Raw genomic sequence first — 18,449 nt, 5'->3', positions numbered from 1 at the left:
ATTTTTGTTTTAGATTCCGTCTCTCACAGTTGAAGTGTACCTATGATAAAAGTTACAGACCTCTACATGCTTTGTAAGTAGGAAAACCTGCAAAATCGGCAGTGTATCAAATACTTGTTCTCCCCACTGTATATATAGTTGAAGTCAGAAGTTTACATACACCTCAGCCAAATACATTTAACCTCAGTTTTTCACAATTCCTGACATTTAATCCTAGTAAAAATCCCCTGTCTTTGGTCAGTTAGGATCACCACTTTATTTTAAGAATGTGAAATGTCAGAATAATAGTAGAGAGAATGATTTATTTCAGCTTTTATTTCTTTCATCACATTCCCAGTGGGTCATAAGTTTACATACACTCAATTAGTATTTGGTAGCATTGCCTTTAAATTGTTTAACTTGAGTCAAATGTTTCGGGTAGCCTTCCACAAGCTTCCCACAATAAGTTGGGTGAATTTTGGCCCACTCCTCCTGACAGAGCTGGTGTAACTGAGTCAGGTTTGTAGGCCTCCTTGCTCGCACACACTTTTTCAGTTCTGCCCACAAATGTTCTATAGGATTGAGGTCAGGGCTTTGTGACGGCCACTCCAATACCTTGACTTTGTTGTCCTTAAGCCATTTTTGACACAAATTTGGACGTATGCTTGGGGTCGTTGTCCATTTGGAAGACCCATTTGCGACCAAGCTTTAACTTCCTGACTGATGTCTTGAGATGTTGCTTCAATATATCCACATAATTTTATTTCCTCGTGATGCCATCTATTTTGTGAAGTGCACCAGTCCCTCCTGCAGAAAAGCACCCCCACAGCATGATGCTGCCACCCCCGTGCTTCACGGTTGGGATGGTGTTCTTCGGCTTGCAAGCATCCCCCTTTTTCCTCCAAACATAACGATGGTCACTATGGCCAAACAGTTCTATTTTTGTTTCATCAGACCAGCGGACATTTCTCCAAAATGTACAGTCTTTGTCCCCATCTGCAGTTGCAAACCATAGTCTGTCTTTTTTATGGCGGTTTTGGAGCAGTGGCTTCTTCCTTGCTGAGTGGCCTTTCAGGTTATGTCGATATAGGACTCGTTTTACTGTGGATATAGATACTTTTGTACAGTGAGGGAAAAAAGTATTTGATCCCCTGCTGATTTTGTACGTTTGTCCAATGACAAAGAAATGATCAGTCTGTAATTTTAATGGTAGGTTTATTTGAACAGTGAGAGACAGAATAACAACAACAAAAATCCAGAAAAACGCATGTCAAAAATGTTATAAATTGATTTTGCATTTTAATGGGGGAAATAAGTATTTGACCCCTCTGCAAAACATGACTTAGTACTTGGTGGCAAAACCCTTGTTGGCAATCACAGAGGTCAGACGTTTCTTGTAGTTGGCCACCAGGTTTGCACACTTCTCAGGAGGGATTTTGTTCCACTCCTTTTTGCAGATCTTCTCCAAGTCATTTAGGTTTCAAGGCTGACGTTTGGCAACTCGAACCTTCAGCTCCCTCCACAGATTTTCTATGGGATTAAGGTCTGGAGACTGGCTAGGCCACTCCAGGACCTTAATGTGCTTCTTCTTGAGCCACTCCTTTGTTGCCTTGGCCGTGTGTTTTGGGTCATTGTCATGCTGGAATACCCATCCACAACCCATTTTCAATGCCCTGGATGAGGGAAGGAGGTTCTCACCCAAGATTTGACAGTACATGGTCCCGTCCATCGTCCCTTTGATGCGGTGAAGTTGTCATGTCCCCTTAGCAGAAAAACACCCCCAAAGCATAATGTTTCCACCTCCATGTTTGACGGTGGGGATGGTGTTCTTGGGGTCATAGGTGCATTCCTCCTCCTCCAAACACGGTGAGATGAGTTGATGCCAAATAGCTCCATTTTGGTCTCATCTGACCACAACACTTTCACCCAGTTCTCTGAATCATTCAGATGTTCATTGGCAAACTTCAGACGGCCCTTTATATGTGCTTTCTTGAGCAAGGGGACCTTGCGGGCGCTGCAGGATTTCAGTTCTTCACGGCGCAGTGTGTTACCAATTGTTTTCTTGGTGACTATGGTCCCAGCTGCCTTGAGATCATTGACAAGATCCTCCCATGTAGTTCTGGGCTGATTCCTCACCGTTCTCATGATCATTGCAACTCCACGAGGTGAGATCTTGCATGGAGCCCCAGGCCGAGGGAGATTTACAGTTATTTTGTGTTTCTTCCATTTGCGAATAATCGCACCAACTGTTGTCACCTTCTCACCAAGCTGCTTGGCGATGGTCTTGTAGCCCATTCCAGCTTTGTGTAGATCTACAATCTTGTCCCTGACATCCTTGGAGAGCTCTTTGGTCTTGGCCATGGTGGAGAGTTTGGAATCTGATTGATTGATTGCTTCTGTGGACAGGTGTCTTTTATACAGGTAACAAGCTGAGATTAGGAGCACTCCCTTTAAGAGTGTGCTCCTAATCTCAGCTCTTTACCTGTATAAAAGACACCTGGGAGCCAGAAATCTTTCTGATTCAGAGGGGGTCAATTACTTATTTCCCTCATTAAAATGCAAATCAATTTATAACATTTTTGACATGCGTTTTTCTGGATATTTTTGTTGTTATTCTGTCTCTCACTGTTCAAATAAACCTACCATTAAAATTATAGGCTGATCATTTCTTTGTCAGTGGGCAAACGTACAAAATCAGCAGGGGATCAAATACTTTTTTCCCCTCACTGTACCTGTTTCCTCCAGCATCTTCACAAGGTTATTTGCTGTTGTTCTGGGATTGATTTGCACTTTTCGCACCAAAGTACGTTCATCTCTAGGAGACAGAACGCGTCTCCTTCCTGAGCGGTATGACGGCTGCGTGGTCCCATGGTGTTTATACTTGCGTACTATTGTTTGTACAGATGAACGTGGTACCTTCAGGCGTTTGGAAATTGCTCCCAAGGATGAACCAGAGTTGTGGAGGTCTACAATTTTTTTTCTGAGGTCTTGGCAGATTTCATTTGATTTTCACATGATGTCAAGCAAAGAGGCACTGAGTTTGAAGGTAGGCCTTGAAATACATCCACAGGTACACCTCCAATTGACTCAAATGATGTCAATTAGACTATCAGAAGCTTCTAAAGCCATGACATCATTTTCTGGAATTTTCCAAGCTGTTTAAAGGCACAGTCAACTTAGTGTATGTAAACTTCTGACCCACTGGAATTGTGATACAGTGAATTATAAGTGAAATAATCTGTCTGTAAACAATTGTTGGAAAAATTACTTGTGTCATGCACAAAGTAGATGTCCTAAACGACTTGCCAAAACTATAGTTTGTTAACAAGAAATTTGTGGAGTGGTTGAAAAACGAGTTTTAATGACTCCAACCTAAGTGTATGTAAACTCTTACCCAAAATACCCCCAAAACTAACCTGCAGCACTCGTGTGGGTCCGTCAGGCAGGACTTGGACAGACAGCACACCAGAGCCAGGCCTCATCTTCTGGTTGATGAACTGCTGCTCTGGGCCCAGCTCCAGCAGGCCTGCAGCCGGACCCAGCACCACCTCTGCCCCGTCAAACAGCCCCTCCACACCACCGTTCGCCTACGGGGGATGTCAGAGGTTAACACAGAGGGGCACAGTAAATAAAAATGGAGCTATATTTCAGATTGGAAGCAACATTTGGTAAGACTTTGTTTTAGGTGTCTACATACAGTATAGGACTAATATACTAGCTAAGTGTTTCTAAGCTTCGTAGGTCACATTGTCAAAAGTGTCTCTGAGCTCTAATTATAAGAACCTTACTCAACAGCATTATGAAGTACCTATTACACATTTCAAGACATTCACCTGTAAATGAAGTGTTACTTAATCTCGGAAAAATCCTATTAAGTGTTTAACAATGCAAGATTAGATACAAAGAACTAATGAATTCTGGAATTATAATCAGATTATAAGAATTTGATATGGACACCTAAAATACTTCTAAAATAAAGTGTAACTGCAAAAGTATGTTTGATCTGCAGATAGTAAGAGGCGTTCTACCCACCTGTACCACCAGCCGGGGCAGGCCACAGGTCAGCATGCCTGAGGAGAAGTGCCAAGTCTGGGTAGTGCTGCGCCGCGGGTCTGGCCTCCTCAGCATCAAGGGCTCATAGCTAGGGAAAAGGGGAAGGAAGAGAGAGAGGGGGGAGAGAGAGAGAGAGAGAGAGAGAGAGAGAGAGAGAGAGAGAGAGAGAGAGAGAGAGAGAGAGAGAGAGAGAGAGAGAGAGAGAGAGAGAGAGAGAGAGAGGACAAGGATGTCAGATACAGGTAAATATATACTGAACAAAAATATAAATGCAACAGGCAACGATTTCAAAGATTTTACTGAGTTACAGTTCATGTAAGGAAATCAGTCAATTGAATAAATTATTTAGGCCCTAATCTATGGATTTCACATGACTGGGAATACAGATATGCATCTGTTGATCAGAAAACCAGTCAGTATCTGGTGTGACCACCATTTGCCTCATGCAGCGCGACACATCTCCTTCGCATAGAGTTGATTAGGCTGTTGATTGTGGCCTGTGGAATATTGTCCCACTCCTCTTCAATGGTTGTGCGAAGTTGCTAGATATTGGCGGGAACTGGAACACGTCGATCCAGAGCATCCCAAACATGCTCAATGGGAAACATGTCTGGTGAGTATGCAGGCCATAGAAGAACTGGGACATTTTCAGCTTCCAGGATATGTGTGCAGATCCTTGCGACATGGGGCCGTGCATTATCATGCTGAAACATGAGGTGATGACATCTGTAGCATTGTGTTGTGTGATAAAACTGCACATTTTAGATTGGCCTTTTAGTGTCCCCAGCACAAGGTGCACCTGTGTAATGATCATGCTGTTCAATTAGCTTCTTGATATGCCACACCTGTCAGGTGGATGGATTGTCTTGGCAAAGGAGAAATGCTCACTAACAGGGATGTAAACAAATGTGTGCACAGAATTTGAGAGACATAAGCTTTTTGTGCGGATGGAACATTTCTGGGAGCTTTCATTTCAGCTCATGAAACATGGGACCAACACTTTACATGTTGTGTTTATACTGAATTTTTGTTAAGTGTAGATACAGGCATATACTATAAAGATGAAACCACACATAAGAATGGTTTATAGTCAGGGAAGCAGTGACTGACTGATTGTCGGTGACCGCTGCCAGCCCAGCGATGTCCAGCACCAGGGAGGAGTCCAGGGGGCGTGGCTGAGCAGGCTTGCTCTGTGGGGGGGAGGAGCCTTCGTGACACAGCATTCCTGTTCCCGTCATCCGCCAAAGCTGGGAACGCTTCCCCGGCTCCTGAGATAACAGGAACGTTTGGAATATTGTTATTTTGAAGTTGGAAAAATAGTCTGTAAACTGTCTTAAAGCCTTTTTATTCATGGGTTTTCAAGTGGTCACTTCACTACTGAAAGATCTATGAAACCCAATGGAGAGTTCTGCCCCAGTCAAACAAAATGGGTGAAGTAGATACTGCTACGTTTAAGGGTGTATTTGATATAATCGTTGTACCTTTTTCTTGAGGATGACTCTCTGGGTCTTGGTCTCCACATCTAGCACCAGTTCAGCACCTGCCACCACCCGTTTTTTCCCCACCGGTCTCTTCCCTGCATCCCTGTAGAAACACAACAACATGAATCAGCGTTTATGTTTGGGTTCATTAGAGCATACCGTAGCAAAACATTTTATAACTGAAAACGAAGTCCAGTTAGTCCCTTCCTGTTTGTCTGTTTTTGTCCGTTTGGTATCCAATGAACCTGACCCTGGCTCTGAGCTATGCCTGTCCATACTCCGTCTCTCTCATACTCACTGAGAAAAAGTGTATGTGGCAGCGATGTAGATGAAGTTCTCATAGTAGAGCTTGTTGTACTCCCGGAAGAAGTTCATGTCTGCGGTGACCTCGGACGAGCCAGCACCCTTAACGATGAGAGTGAGGTAGGGCGGCAGGGTGGGCTCGTCACAAGCAAAGTCCATCACTGATCCCGCCTTCACCTCCGTGTGAAGCCGGATGTCTGCCACCCCATGCTGCCAGAACTGGATGGGCACCTGCAGTAATCAAACTCGGTTTGAGATTTAGAATCTCAATAACATTATGGGCGCAGAAAATTCAAAAATAACAGCATGCCAGTTACAATGCAAACTCCAATGTTTTATTTGAGTGTTTGGCTCCAACATTGTTAGTTTCCCGATCTCTGTATCTACATCTATGGCTCTGAGAGAAACTGTGATATGAGAGTTCACCCCTGCAGACGTTTCCAGTACAGTACCTCCGAGATGTTGTCGATGCGGAACGGCGGTGGCAGTTGGTCGGTGTCGCTGAAGCAGATCTGATAAGTGGCTCCCTTCAGTGTGATCTCAGCTCGCAGGAAGAAACAGTTGCCCAGTGTGTCTCTGTCATGGAAACAACACATTACAGCACAACTACAGTAGAGGCATTTTCTGTAATAGTTAACCATTATAATGAGTTGGGTATGGCATTATAAAGTTGGCTATCTCTGGGGTTTCAGACAAGTGTTTAATAATTTATAAACATTAAAAGTGCACTATGCAGAAATCGCTCCGCCATTTCCTGGTTGCAAAAATTATAAGTTTGCCTAATTTCAGTTTATGTGACAAAACAAGCAAGTATAGTGTAGAGAATCCTTGTACCATCTAAAACAGCTGTGAAATATATTTTCCATAACCAAAAATATTGTAATATTAAGTTACATATATCATTTTTAAAACCTTTGGAGCAGCTATGGTGTGAGGGATTTGTTCTTACTTTATTTTCACCAGAGCACCATTTTGGATGTATGTACAGTATAGCCGTTTTCTCAGATAGTCGTATAGTCTTTTACCTCATGTTGACATGGAAGGACTTGGGCTTGTTGACCTCGAAGCCTCCGGACCATGTGCAGTTCTGGGTGTCCATGAGGCGCACACACAGAAGCTGATCGTAGTCGTTCCTGGGCCAATGGAAAACCACGCTGGAACCCGGCAGGGTGGAGATGTAGCCCTCTGGGTTCGCTGTGCCCTGGAGTCATACAACAACAACAATAAGGGTTATTGACATGGTCTTTATCCTGAAGCATTGCTGCTGTATGACTAGCTCCAATAAAGATAATGTTTGAGGCCTAAAACAGCGGACATTTGCTTTCTTGAGGCCTAAAACAGCGGACATTTGCTTTCTTTTCATTGCTTTGTTTTGTCCATTTGGATGTGTCTAATTCCTGTCTTTGCACTGTCAGTCACTCACCTTTCCCCTGGCAAACTCCCTCTGGGAGAAGGCCAGTTTGTGGGTGGAGCGGTTGTCCAGCAGGTACCGAGGGGCAAAGGTCACGATGTGGGTGTCTCTGTAGCGGCCCTTGCCTTTACGAACGTTGATGCCTGTGTGAAAACACAAAACAGCAGATTTCAGCGCTGCAACAGGACATGCATTCAGAAAGAATTCAGACCCCTTGACTTTTTCCACGTTTTGTTACGTTACAGCCTTATTCTAAAATGGATTAAATTGTTTTCCCCCCTCATCAATCTACACACAATACCCCATAATGACAAAGCAAAAACTGTTAAAAAAACCCAGGAAATATCACATTTACATAAGTATTCAGAACCTTTACTCTGTACTTTTTTAAAGCACCTTAGGCAGCGATTACAGCCTTGAGTCTTCTTTGGTATGACGCTGCAAGCTTGGCACAACTGTATTTGGGGAGTTTCTCCCATTCTTTTCTGCAGATCCTTTCAAGCTCTGTCAGGTTGGATGGGGGGTGTCGCTGCACAGCTATTTTCAGGTCTCTCCAGAGATGTTCGATCGGGTTCAAGTCCGGGCTCTGACTCGGCCACTCAAGGACATTCAGAGACTTGTCCCAAAGCCACTCCTGCGTTGTCTTGGCTGTGTGCTTAGGGTCGTTGTTATGCTGGAAGGTGAACCTTCGTCCCAGTCGGAGGTACTGAGTGCTCTGGAGCAGGTTTCCATCAAGGATCTCTCTGTACTTTGCTCCGTTCATCTTTCCCTCTATCCTGACAAGTCTCCCAGTCCCTGCCACTGAAAAACATCCCCACAGCATGATTCTGCCACCCCCATGCTTCACCGTAGGGATGGTGCAAAGTTTCATCCAGATGTGATGCTTGGCATTCAGGCCAGAGAGTTCAATCTTGGTTTCATCAGACTAGAGAATCTTGTTTCTCATGGTCTGAGAGTCCTTTAGGTGCCTTTTGGCAAACTCCAAGTAGGCTGTCGTGCCTTTTACTGAGGACTGGCTTCCATCTGGCCCCTCTACCATAAAGGCCTGATTGGTGGAGTGCTGCAGAAATGGTTGTCCTTCTGGAAGGTTCTCCCATCTCCACAGAGGAACTATGGAGCTTTGGTACCCTTCCCCAGATCTGTGCCTCGACACAATCCTGTCTCGGAGCTCTTTGGACAATTCCTTCGACCCCATGGCTTGGTTTTTGCTCTGACATGCACCGTCAACTGTGGGACCTTATATAGACAAGTGTGTGCCTTTACAAATCATGTCCAATCAATTGAATTTACCACAGGTGGACGCCAATCAAGTTGTAGAAAAATCTCAAGGATGATCAATGGAACAGGATGCACCTGAGCTCAATTTCGAGTATCATTGCAAAGGGTCTGAATACTTGTGTAAATAAGGTATTTCTGTTTTTTATTTGTAATATATTTGCAAACATTTCTAAAAAACTGTTTTCGCTTTGTATTGAGTGTAGAGTGATGAGGGAAAACATGTATTTCATCAATTTTAAATAAAGGCTGTAACGTAACAACATTTGGAGAAAGGGAGGGGGTCTGAATACTTTCCAAATGCACTGTAATAGACAAGGCCAAGGTCAACAAATGGGCACCAATGTGAGGTGTTGTTGTTAGGCTACTTGTGGTTGTTGTTAGGCTACTTGCCTATGTTGTAGATGAGTCCAGGTCTATTCCCATGCTGGATGACCTTCACTGCCCTCACTCCACTCCCACCGTCCAGGGAAAAGCCCTGGCACCAACCGGGAACCCCGTCCGGATGGATCCCTCTCCCTATCCGCATGGTGCACCTGAGAGAAATGGAGAGATGAGAGAACCGGAATTGTGGAAGCAATATGGTGGAAGCTCAACTGTTTTTTAGGATGTGAATTAATACATGGTTAATGAACTAACTAGTTTAGAGTTTGATTTCTAGCTGCTAATGTGTTGTCTATTAATATATAGCCTACCATCCTTCTGCAATGTCTCTCTCCCTCTCGTCGCGCACACACACAGACGATGCAAACGTATACACAGAAATTCACATTACGGACAGAACTCGCAGTGCAGCCACTGGAAAGGATCTCCCTTGAGAAAACTAGATTATTATAATTTTTTACAGCAATCTAGTTGATTTATTCAGCTACATTGCGCAGTAACATGTTTTCCTCATCGCAAACGCAAAGTGCTTTTAGACTTTTGATACCTAAATAATCGTATATTGAACATTTGTTCAAATGATGGTTTTGTGGTAGTATTACTAAACTGTGCAACACTGCTCCTTTTATATACACTACCAGTCAAAAGTTTGGACACACATACTCATTCAAGGGTTTTTCTTTATTTTTACTATTTTCTATATTGTAGAATAATAGTTAAGACATCAAAACTATGAAATAACGCATATGGAATCATGTAGTAACCAAAAAACTGTTAAACAAATCAAAATATTGTGATGTCACGAGAGGCTACACAGCTTTCAGCGGGATTGCTCAAGTAGTGCAAGGAGACCAGGTTCAACCAAAACAAGGATTTTATTAAAGGTCTTGGGAAACTAACGAAAGTATAACACAATTCTGTTCTCTGGTGGCTCTTTAAGGGTTAACAGTTCAGGGATGTCTCTTCCACATCCAAAATCATAACTCTCCCTCGCTCAAATAACTTTTCCCCAGTCTTACTGTATTCCACGTTGCAGCTAGTGGCCAACCCAGCAAAACGTCCTTCCAAATGTCCCACACGTATTTCCACAGGTGCATATATCCAAAGGTGAGTATTTCCCAAAGGTAAGTATCTCCAAATCCTTATATTCCTCATGGAAGTGGACGTGCAGCACTCTTGTCCTCCAGAGAGCCCAGCTTGGAGACCGTGTCTCTTCCCTTCAACAAACCTCCCGCTCATCAGCTCCTGATTGGTTTCAGCTGCGTGGGAAGATTGGCCATAGAGGGTTGGAGTTCCCGACCATACCAGCAGATGGAGCCATAGCTGTCCGGGTTTGCAGCCACCTCAGGGGGATGTAACGTCCCTCCAGGACACAGCCTCTCGTGACATCACACATCCCCCTCCTCGGGACCGACGTCCTCGTCGGGGTAAAGGCAGCGAAGAAGGCATCACGCCGGGAGAGGGCGTCCGCATTGCCGTGGTGCTTGCCAGACTGCTCTCTCTTCAACTCCTCCAACTCTAGGACCAGGGACTCAGCCTCCTGTTGTCTCTCCTTGAGTTTCTTACTGAACGCATCAGCCTTGGTTTTAGCAGAGTTTAGCTTCTGTTGAGCAGCTTTCAGTTCCTTCTCTCTCTCTGCCTCCGCATTCTTCATCTTGTTCTCCAACACCTTGTACTTCTCCTCTGCCTTCTTCTGGACCTCCTTACTACTGCGCAGGGTCTCCTCACACTCCTCGATGGTCCTGCGCAGCCTCTCCAGCTCCTCCTGTTGCTTATGGAAGGAGCTCTGTTGGAGTTTAGCCTGGAGGATATCTAACTCTTCTGTCTTCATGTCTAACTGTTGCTTTAACAAACGATACCTCTCAGCGGTCCCCTTCAGACCAGACAGTTCTTTGTCCAGATTCTGTAGCTCCGTCTCTGTGTCGGTCTGGGCACCTGCCATCCCTATCAGAGCCCGGGCGGGAGTGAGTAATTCGGAGGATTGCACCGGAGCCTTCCCAGGATGAGTCTTGCCTCTCCGTTTCCGAGGTACTCGGGTTATCCTCTCCTGAGACTCTCTCCAGAGTGGGTAAAAGGCTGGGCAGTCTCGTCCAATTAGGACAGGGACGGGGAGGGAATCAACCACCCCCGCCGTCGTGTGTATGGTTCCCCGTGTGCTGGTCATTGTAAGTTCAGTAATGGGGTATTCTCTGGTGTCCCCATGGACACAGGAAACTGGGAGGACTTTCCCGGGGGTCAGACACGTTGGGCCCACCAAATCCTTACGCACCAGGGTGGCCCGGCTACCAGAATCCAGTAAGGCCTCCACATCATGGTGATTCACAGTTACCGGGCAGGTGGGGGGTCGATCTGGGCCGCCATCGACGACTCCCAAGAGCGAGGCAAAACGGTGTGTGGGTGCTGAGCTGGAGGACTCCGCAGTGGGCATAGGTTCATCGGCTGGTTTCCCACACTGCCAGGAGATATGTCCCATCTCCCCACACCGGTAACACTCGAGTTTCCCCCTCCTGGTGTACTCTTCTTGGACCCGCCTGGTTTCTGGCTCCCCCTGGAGCCGGGATAAGTCCTGACGTGGCTGGGTTCGAGACCTTGGGGTCCTTTTGACGGGTTCTTCCCATTTGTGGTGGGGCCGCACTCCTGGGGTCTTTTCGGGAAGCATTCAGCATCTCCGCTGTGGCCTGGTACTTTTCCACAGCTTCCACGGTCAGATCAGCCGTGGTCAAGGCCTGTTGACTGATGAACCGTTTTGCCTCATAAGGCAGGGCGCGTAGGTAACGATCCACCACAACGGCCTCCACCACCGCCGCTGCTGTATTCCTCTGCGGATCCAGCCATTTCCTTGCGATTCGGACAAGTTCATGCATCTGCGCCCGAGGAGGTTGGTCTGGTTGGAAGGTCCAGCTGTGAAAGCGCTGGGCCATACCAAACTTTGTGAGTCCATATCTGCTGAGGATCTCAGACTTCAGGGCATCATAGTCAGTAACCTGGTCAGGGCCCAGGTCCCGGACAGCATTCAGCGATTCCCCGGTTAGAAAGGGGGCTAACAGACCAACCCACTGTTGCTTGGGCCAGGCTTCCCTAGTGGCCGTGGCCTCAAATGCATGCAGGTATGCCTCAATGTCATCGGTAGCTCCCATCTTAGATATAAAGTCACTTGCCTTTATTGGGCGGGTATTTTGGACCACCCTCTGTCTCTGCAACTGCAATTCCTCTGCCTTCAGAAGGTTGGCTTTCTTTTGCTCCTCCAAGAGAGCCACGTTTGCTTGCATCTGGGCTTGCTGGCCAGCAACAAGGGCTTTCAATATGTCCTCCATTTCAGTCGGCGGGGAGCCTACGGCCAACTTGGAAAACTGGGTGATCAAACCTTCGGTATCCTCCTCTGACATGCACTATTAACGCTTGAGCTTGCCCGTATTCACCACCATCTGTGATGTCACGAGAGGCTACACAGCTTTCAGCGGGATTGCTCAAGTAGTGCAAGGAGACCAGGTTCAACCAAAACAAGGATTTTATTAAAGGTCTTGGGAAACTAACGAAAGTATAACACAATTCTGTTCTCTGGTGGCTCTTTAAGGGTTAACAGTTCAGGGATGTCTCTTCCACATCCAAAATCATAACTCTCCCTCGCTCAAATAACTTTTCCCCAGTCTTACTGTATTCCACGTTGCAGCTAGTGGCCAACCCAGCAAAACGTCCTTCCAAATGTCCCACACGTATTTCCACAGGTGCATATATCCAAAGGTGAGTATTTCCCAAAGGTAAGTATCTCCAAATCCTTATATTCCTCATGGAAGTGGACGTGCAGCACTCTTGTCCTCCAGAGAGCCCAGCTTGGAGACCGTGTCTCTTCCCTTCAACAAACCTCCCGCTCATCAGCTCCTGATTGGTTTCAGCTGCGTGGGAAGATTGGCCATAGAGGGTTGGAGTTCCCGACCATACCAGCAGATGGAGCCATAGCTGTCCGGGTTTGCAGCCACCTCAGGGGGATGTAACGTCCCTCCAGGACACAGCCTCTCGTGACATCACAATATATTTTTATATTTTATATTCTTCAAAGTAGCCACCCTTTGCCTTGATGACAGCTTTGCACACTCTTGACATTCTCTCAACTAGCTTCATGAGGTAGTCACCTGGAATGCATTTCAATTAACAGGTGTGCCTTGTCAAAAGTTAATTTGTGGAATTTCTTTCCTTCTTAATGCATTTGAGCCAATCAGTTGTGTTGTGACAAGGTAGGGTTGGTATACAGAAGATAGCCCTATTTGGTAAAAGACCAAGTCCATATTATGGCAAGAACAGCTCAAATAAGCAAAGAGAAACGACAGTCCTTCATGACTTTAAGACATGAAGGTCAGTCAATACGGAACATTTCAAGAACTTTTAAAGTTTCTTCAAGTACAGTCGCAAAAACCATAAAGCGCAATGATGAAACTTGCTCTCATGAGGACCGCCACAGGAAAGGAAGACCCAGAATTACCTCTGCTGCAAAGGATAAGTTCATTAGAGTTACCAGCCTCAGAAATCGGCAATTAACTGCACCTCAGATTGCTGCCCGAATAAATGCTTCACAGAGTTCTAGTAACATACACATCTAAACATCAACTGTTCAGAGGAGAATACATGAATCAGGCCTTCATGGTCAATTTGCTGCAAAGAAACCACTACTAAAGGACACCAATAAGAAAAAGAGACTTGCTTGGGCCAAGAAACACGAGCAATGGACATTAGACCGGTGGAAATCTGTCCATTGGTCTGATGAGTCCAAATTTGAGATTTTTGGTTCAAACCACCGTGTCTTTGTGAGACGCTGTGTAGATGAACGGATGATCTCCGCATGTGTGGTTCCCACCGTGAAGCATGGAGGAGGAGGTGTGGGGGTGCTTTGCTGGTGACACTGTCAGTGATTTATTTAGAATTCAAGGCACACTTAACCAGCATGGTTACCACAGCATTATGCAGCGATACGCCATCCCATCTGGTTTTCCCTTAGTGGGACTATCATTTGTTTTTCAACAGGACAATGACCCAACACAGCTCCAGGCTGTGTAAGGGCTATTTGAACAAGAAGGAGAGTGATGGAGTGTTGCATCAGATGCGATGACCTGGCCTCCACAATCACCCGACCTCAAACCAATTGAGATGGTTTGGGATGAGTTGGACCGCAGAGTGAAGGAAAAGCAGCCAACAAGTGCTCAGCATATGTGGGAACAGGTGACTACCTCATGAAGCTGGTTGAGAGAATGCCAAGAGTGTGCAAAGTTGTCATCAAGGCAAAGGGTGACTACTTTGAAGAATCTCAAATATAAAATATATTTTGATTTGTTGAACACTTTTTTGGTTACTACATGATTCCATAGGTGTTATTTCATAGTTTTGATATCATCACTATTATTCTACATTGTAGAAAATAGTAAAAATAAAGAAAAACCCTTGAATGAGTAGTTGTGTCCAAACTTTTGACTGGTACTGTATGTGAACAATAAAAGGGATCAGGTCTAGAATCAGAAGTGGAACCAGGCCCTACAGCGCACTCACATGGCTGGCTGCTCCTTGTCAGTGTAACAGAAGAGCAAGGGGCTGAGACTCCTGGCTAACTCGTGCTCCTCAAACTGACCGCCCGCATCCGTCTTCCCATTGTCCTGACGGAAGATCAACGGCAGTCCTGAGGGGAAGAAAACAGAACCGTCAAAAGGTCAATACTTATTTTAATTCCATTGACTGTGTGTCTGTGTGTGTGTGTGTGTGTGTGTGTGTGTGTGTGTGTGTGTGTGTGTGTGTGTGCATGTGTTCTGCTTATGAGGAGGGATAGAGTAAGCACCGGTCTTGTTGATGAGCCAGTAGGGTGCTGAGATGAGGATCTTGAGCGCCCCCTGTGCCCGCAGGATGATGCGTATGGTGAGACAGAGCAGGCGCTTGTTGGCGTCATACAGCCGCATGCGCACCACATAGTTCTGGGTACCAGGGGGAATCAGAAGCTCTTTACACACAGAGAAGTTCTCTAGCAGCACCCCTAGTGGAAGGAGGAGGAGGGGGGCACAGTCAGGGTCAGGGTGAAAAAGTGTGGAGTAGGCTGTGTAGATCATGTAAAAGTCCAAATATGTGATTTCAGGCTCTAGGCAACAAACTATAAAAACTGAACAAGAGGGTGAATGCTTTTCAAGGCACTATATATACTATATATATTATCATTACATCAATAGTGCATTTCCATTATGGAGTTTTACACCAGTCCTTGGTTTTTACACCAGTGTTTCCACCTCTGAGGCTTAGCCCACAAAGAGTCCAGGACCATGGCCCTAGTATACCTAGATTACATGGCTATGATATAGTATTATTTCCAGGTCATGCACATTGAGATTCTTAATAGGTGGAGAGGTGATTAGATGAGAATGGCAGCAATGGGACTCTGACCTAGCTCCATGTTCTGAGAGGTGTCTGCAGCGTGCAGCACAGCCTCCTTGCCCGGCTTCAGGGAGCCCTTGATAGACGTGCCCTTGATGTAGTAGTTGAGGTCGCAGGGCAGCAGGTTGGCCAGCACCAGCGTTGGCAGCAGGTAGATGGTGTGGCCTGGCTGCCAGTAGATCTGCTTGGAGCTGCCCGAACCCGATACAGTCTTGGCAGGCTGCTGGTCCGGGTAGTTCTCCTTCTTGATCACCACGCAGAACCTAAGAGAGGGCAGGAGAGAGGAGGAGAGATGGGAGAGGAGTGGAAGAGAGTAACTGAGAATGTATCACATGTAAGAAAAAAAAGAATATTATACATTTAGCCTGAGGGTTGAAATGCCAATAACATGCACTTGTGGTTTAAACAAGTAGTGTAAATTTGGGAGACCAATTCTATCAAAACCAGGGCAGGGTTAGACTAGAAATAAATACATGATTTTCAACCTCTAAATGCCTGGCTATGAAAAGCCAAGTGACATTTACTCCTGATGTACTGACCTGTTGCAACCTCTACAACCACTGTGATTATTGTTAGACCGTGCTGGTCATCTATGAACATTTGAACATCTGGCCTTAACGGCCATGTACTGTTATAATCTCCACCCGGCACAGCCAGAAGGGGACTGGCCACCCCTCAGAGCCTGGTTCCTCTCTAGGTTTCTTCCTAGGTGTCTGCCTTTCTAGGGACTTTTTCCTAACCACTGTGCTTCTACATCTGCATTGCTTGCTGTTTGAGGTTTTAGGCTGGGTTTCTGTATAGCAGTTTGTGACATCTGCTGATGTAAAAAGGGCTTTATAAATACATTTGATTGATTGATTTTGTATGATTTGTTTGATTTATTTCTGGACTGAGCAGACTCTACTGTCTCAGTGTGCTGGGTGCAGACTGTCTGTGTATTGCACTGGAATTTTACCTGAAGCTCCGTTTGAGGTGGTCCTCAAAGTCTGCTGACTGGCACTCCCTCTTGTTACTCTTGACCTCACCGGGTCTCTCCACGCTGGTCCAGTGGATGGGCATCTTGCAGAAGAACAGGCCTAGGCCTTTGGGCCGTGCCTGCAGCCGCCACGACGTCAGGTGGAGGGGCACCGCCAGGGCCTCGCCGGGCAGGATGGGCGGCAGCACCACAGGCTCTGAACAAACACAGTTTGAGATACTTATATTCCGTCTTTTAACAATTCAATTTACTTATTTTCCTTCTTTAACAAATAAATAGTCTAATCTTCATGTCAATTGTTTTCACTATTCAGTGTTTTTTTTGCATGGGAAATGGCGCCTCCCAGTGTGAGGGTGAACCCATCATGTATCATTGGGGTGAACTCACTGTCTGGTGCTGAGGGGCTGTCTAGCCGCACCTCCATGGGGACTTCCAGGCGGTTCTTGACCATGAGGGCTGAACGCACTGTGATCACCTTCCGGGCACTACCCTCCATGGTGATGGAGAAGACCACGCGCACCGGCGGCAGAGCTGAGAACTACAACCACACACATATCAGAGCCTAGTCCCACACACATATCAGCCTAGTCCCACACACATATCAGAACCTAGAACCACACACATATCAGAACCTAGAACCACACACATACCAGAGCCTAGAACCACACACATACCAGAGCCTAGAACCACAGACATATCAGAACCTAGAACCACACACATACCAGAGCCTAGAACCACACACATATCTGAACCTAGAACCACACATAAAAGGGGGCAAGTACTGGCTTATAGAAGAAATGTGATTGAAAGAACACTTACATAGACATGTGGGTGTATGATGTTGGTCCTGCTGATAGGGCTGCCCACCTAGAAAATGTAAAGAAATATCACAAACAATAAGCACAAAGCAGCATAATGCCAATGATATATAGGAAACGTGAGAGCCATGTTGATGGAATAAACTATACAGCTGTAGTTTTTTAATAGCCAAGTAAGACCACCGCTCTTGACCTTTGATCTGAAGACTCACCGTGTTAGAGGGGTTGTTGCGGTCGGGGGCGGCGTAGCGGAAGAACACGCCCACTTTGTCCACGGACACAGGTTTGACCTGCTCCCAGCCACCCACACGCACCAGCAGCTGATGCAGCTTCAGCTCATGAGTGTGTCTGCAGAGAAACACAATAACCAACAGTTCAGAATACACAGATAGACAGATCTCAGTCCAAGTTTGCATTCATTTTTACATTTTAATAATTTAGCAGACGCTCTTATCCAGAGGGATTATATTTAATACAAGGTAGTTAGTTCCCCAGATTGGCATTCACAGCTATGAATTATGAATTGTGTGCGATCACCAGTTTAAAGTCTTATTCCCTCTCTTGTCCGTTGACTTTTTTGTTCTTTCGGTTTTAATCCCTATATGAAAATAACGGTGATGCGCCAGAAACCATACCTATGCCTGAGTTTCTCTCGAGCTTCAAACTCAAAGGGAATCTCCTCTCCGGGCAGTACCTCTCGCCACTGGCTGACATTGTGGGTATCGTCTGTGCCTGGGCCGTGCACGTGGGATATGGAGTCTGCACTGCCACTGTGAGACAGCGCCACCCTGTGGGGAAATGGAGCACTCTGGTTACCAACATGCAATGATTCCATGATTCAGGAAGGCTCAACAATAAAATGTAGAATGCCTAGGCTGCACATTTTTAAAGGTAGACTCAGCAATATGACATTATCAGTGGGAAGACTCTGCTCCACTGACCTTGTAGGGGTGGTGGTGAGGGTGGCAAACCACATGGTACACCCTGTGTGATTGCGCAGGGCGTAGGGTACAAACGGCTGCCTCCGCTTGGACAGCTTCACGTCAGCTATAAAGCAGGCAAAGACAGTCAAAGACATGAGTGGTATTCTTTACTATGGACCGGGCCTATAACTGTAACTTCAAACTTTCAACCACTTTCCTCACAGTTACTTAAAAAATATATTCAATATATTAAAGAATATATTGGGCTCTCTGGAATATAAAACATGAACTTGAATTTCCATCTATTGCATTTGAAAAACAATGACAAAAACAATGGCTTTAAAAAAATTAAATGCAGATATCCACATCAAAATGCCATTCATTGGATGCTTCCAAAGTTAATGCACAACATCATTAATCAATTCCAAATGTCAGCATGAATTT

General features: G+C 45.6%; 1 protein-coding gene across 2 annotated transcripts in view; it reads right to left on the bottom strand.

Annotated features, from left to right (window-relative positions):
- Positions 1-18,449, bottom strand: part of vps13d (vacuolar protein sorting 13 homolog D) — an 81,563-nt gene that overhangs the window by 23,122 nt on the left and 39,992 nt on the right. For both annotated transcript variants that reach the window (XM_041856098.2, XM_041856099.2), the window contains 18 exons: positions 18,024-18,129; positions 17,718-17,870; positions 17,295-17,430; positions 17,084-17,131; positions 16,652-16,802; positions 16,244-16,460; positions 15,298-15,551; positions 14,705-14,896; positions 14,422-14,548; positions 8,896-9,038; positions 7,240-7,370; positions 6,842-7,017; positions 6,269-6,392; positions 5,812-6,047; positions 5,514-5,616; positions 5,143-5,300; positions 4,012-4,120; positions 3,396-3,566 (listed from right to left, as the gene is read on the bottom strand). In XM_041856098.2, the coding sequence (XP_041712032.2) occupies positions 3,396-3,566; positions 4,012-4,120; positions 5,143-5,300; positions 5,514-5,616; positions 5,812-6,047; positions 6,269-6,392; positions 6,842-7,017; positions 7,240-7,370; positions 8,896-9,038; positions 14,422-14,548; positions 14,705-14,896; positions 15,298-15,551; positions 16,244-16,460; positions 16,652-16,802; positions 17,084-17,131; positions 17,295-17,430; positions 17,718-17,870; positions 18,024-18,129 (2,735 nt within the window). The remainder of the gene's footprint in view (positions 1-3,395; positions 3,567-4,011; positions 4,121-5,142; positions 5,301-5,513; positions 5,617-5,811; positions 6,048-6,268; positions 6,393-6,841; positions 7,018-7,239; positions 7,371-8,895; positions 9,039-14,421; positions 14,549-14,704; positions 14,897-15,297; positions 15,552-16,243; positions 16,461-16,651; positions 16,803-17,083; positions 17,132-17,294; positions 17,431-17,717; positions 17,871-18,023; positions 18,130-18,449) is intronic.

This window comes from Coregonus clupeaformis, chromosome 30 (assembly GCF_020615455.1).
Source record: "Coregonus clupeaformis isolate EN_2021a chromosome 30, ASM2061545v1, whole genome shotgun sequence".
Taxonomy (NCBI): domain Eukaryota; kingdom Metazoa; phylum Chordata; class Actinopteri; order Salmoniformes; family Salmonidae; genus Coregonus; species Coregonus clupeaformis.
This window is presented reverse-complemented; position numbering and strand designations above follow the sequence as displayed.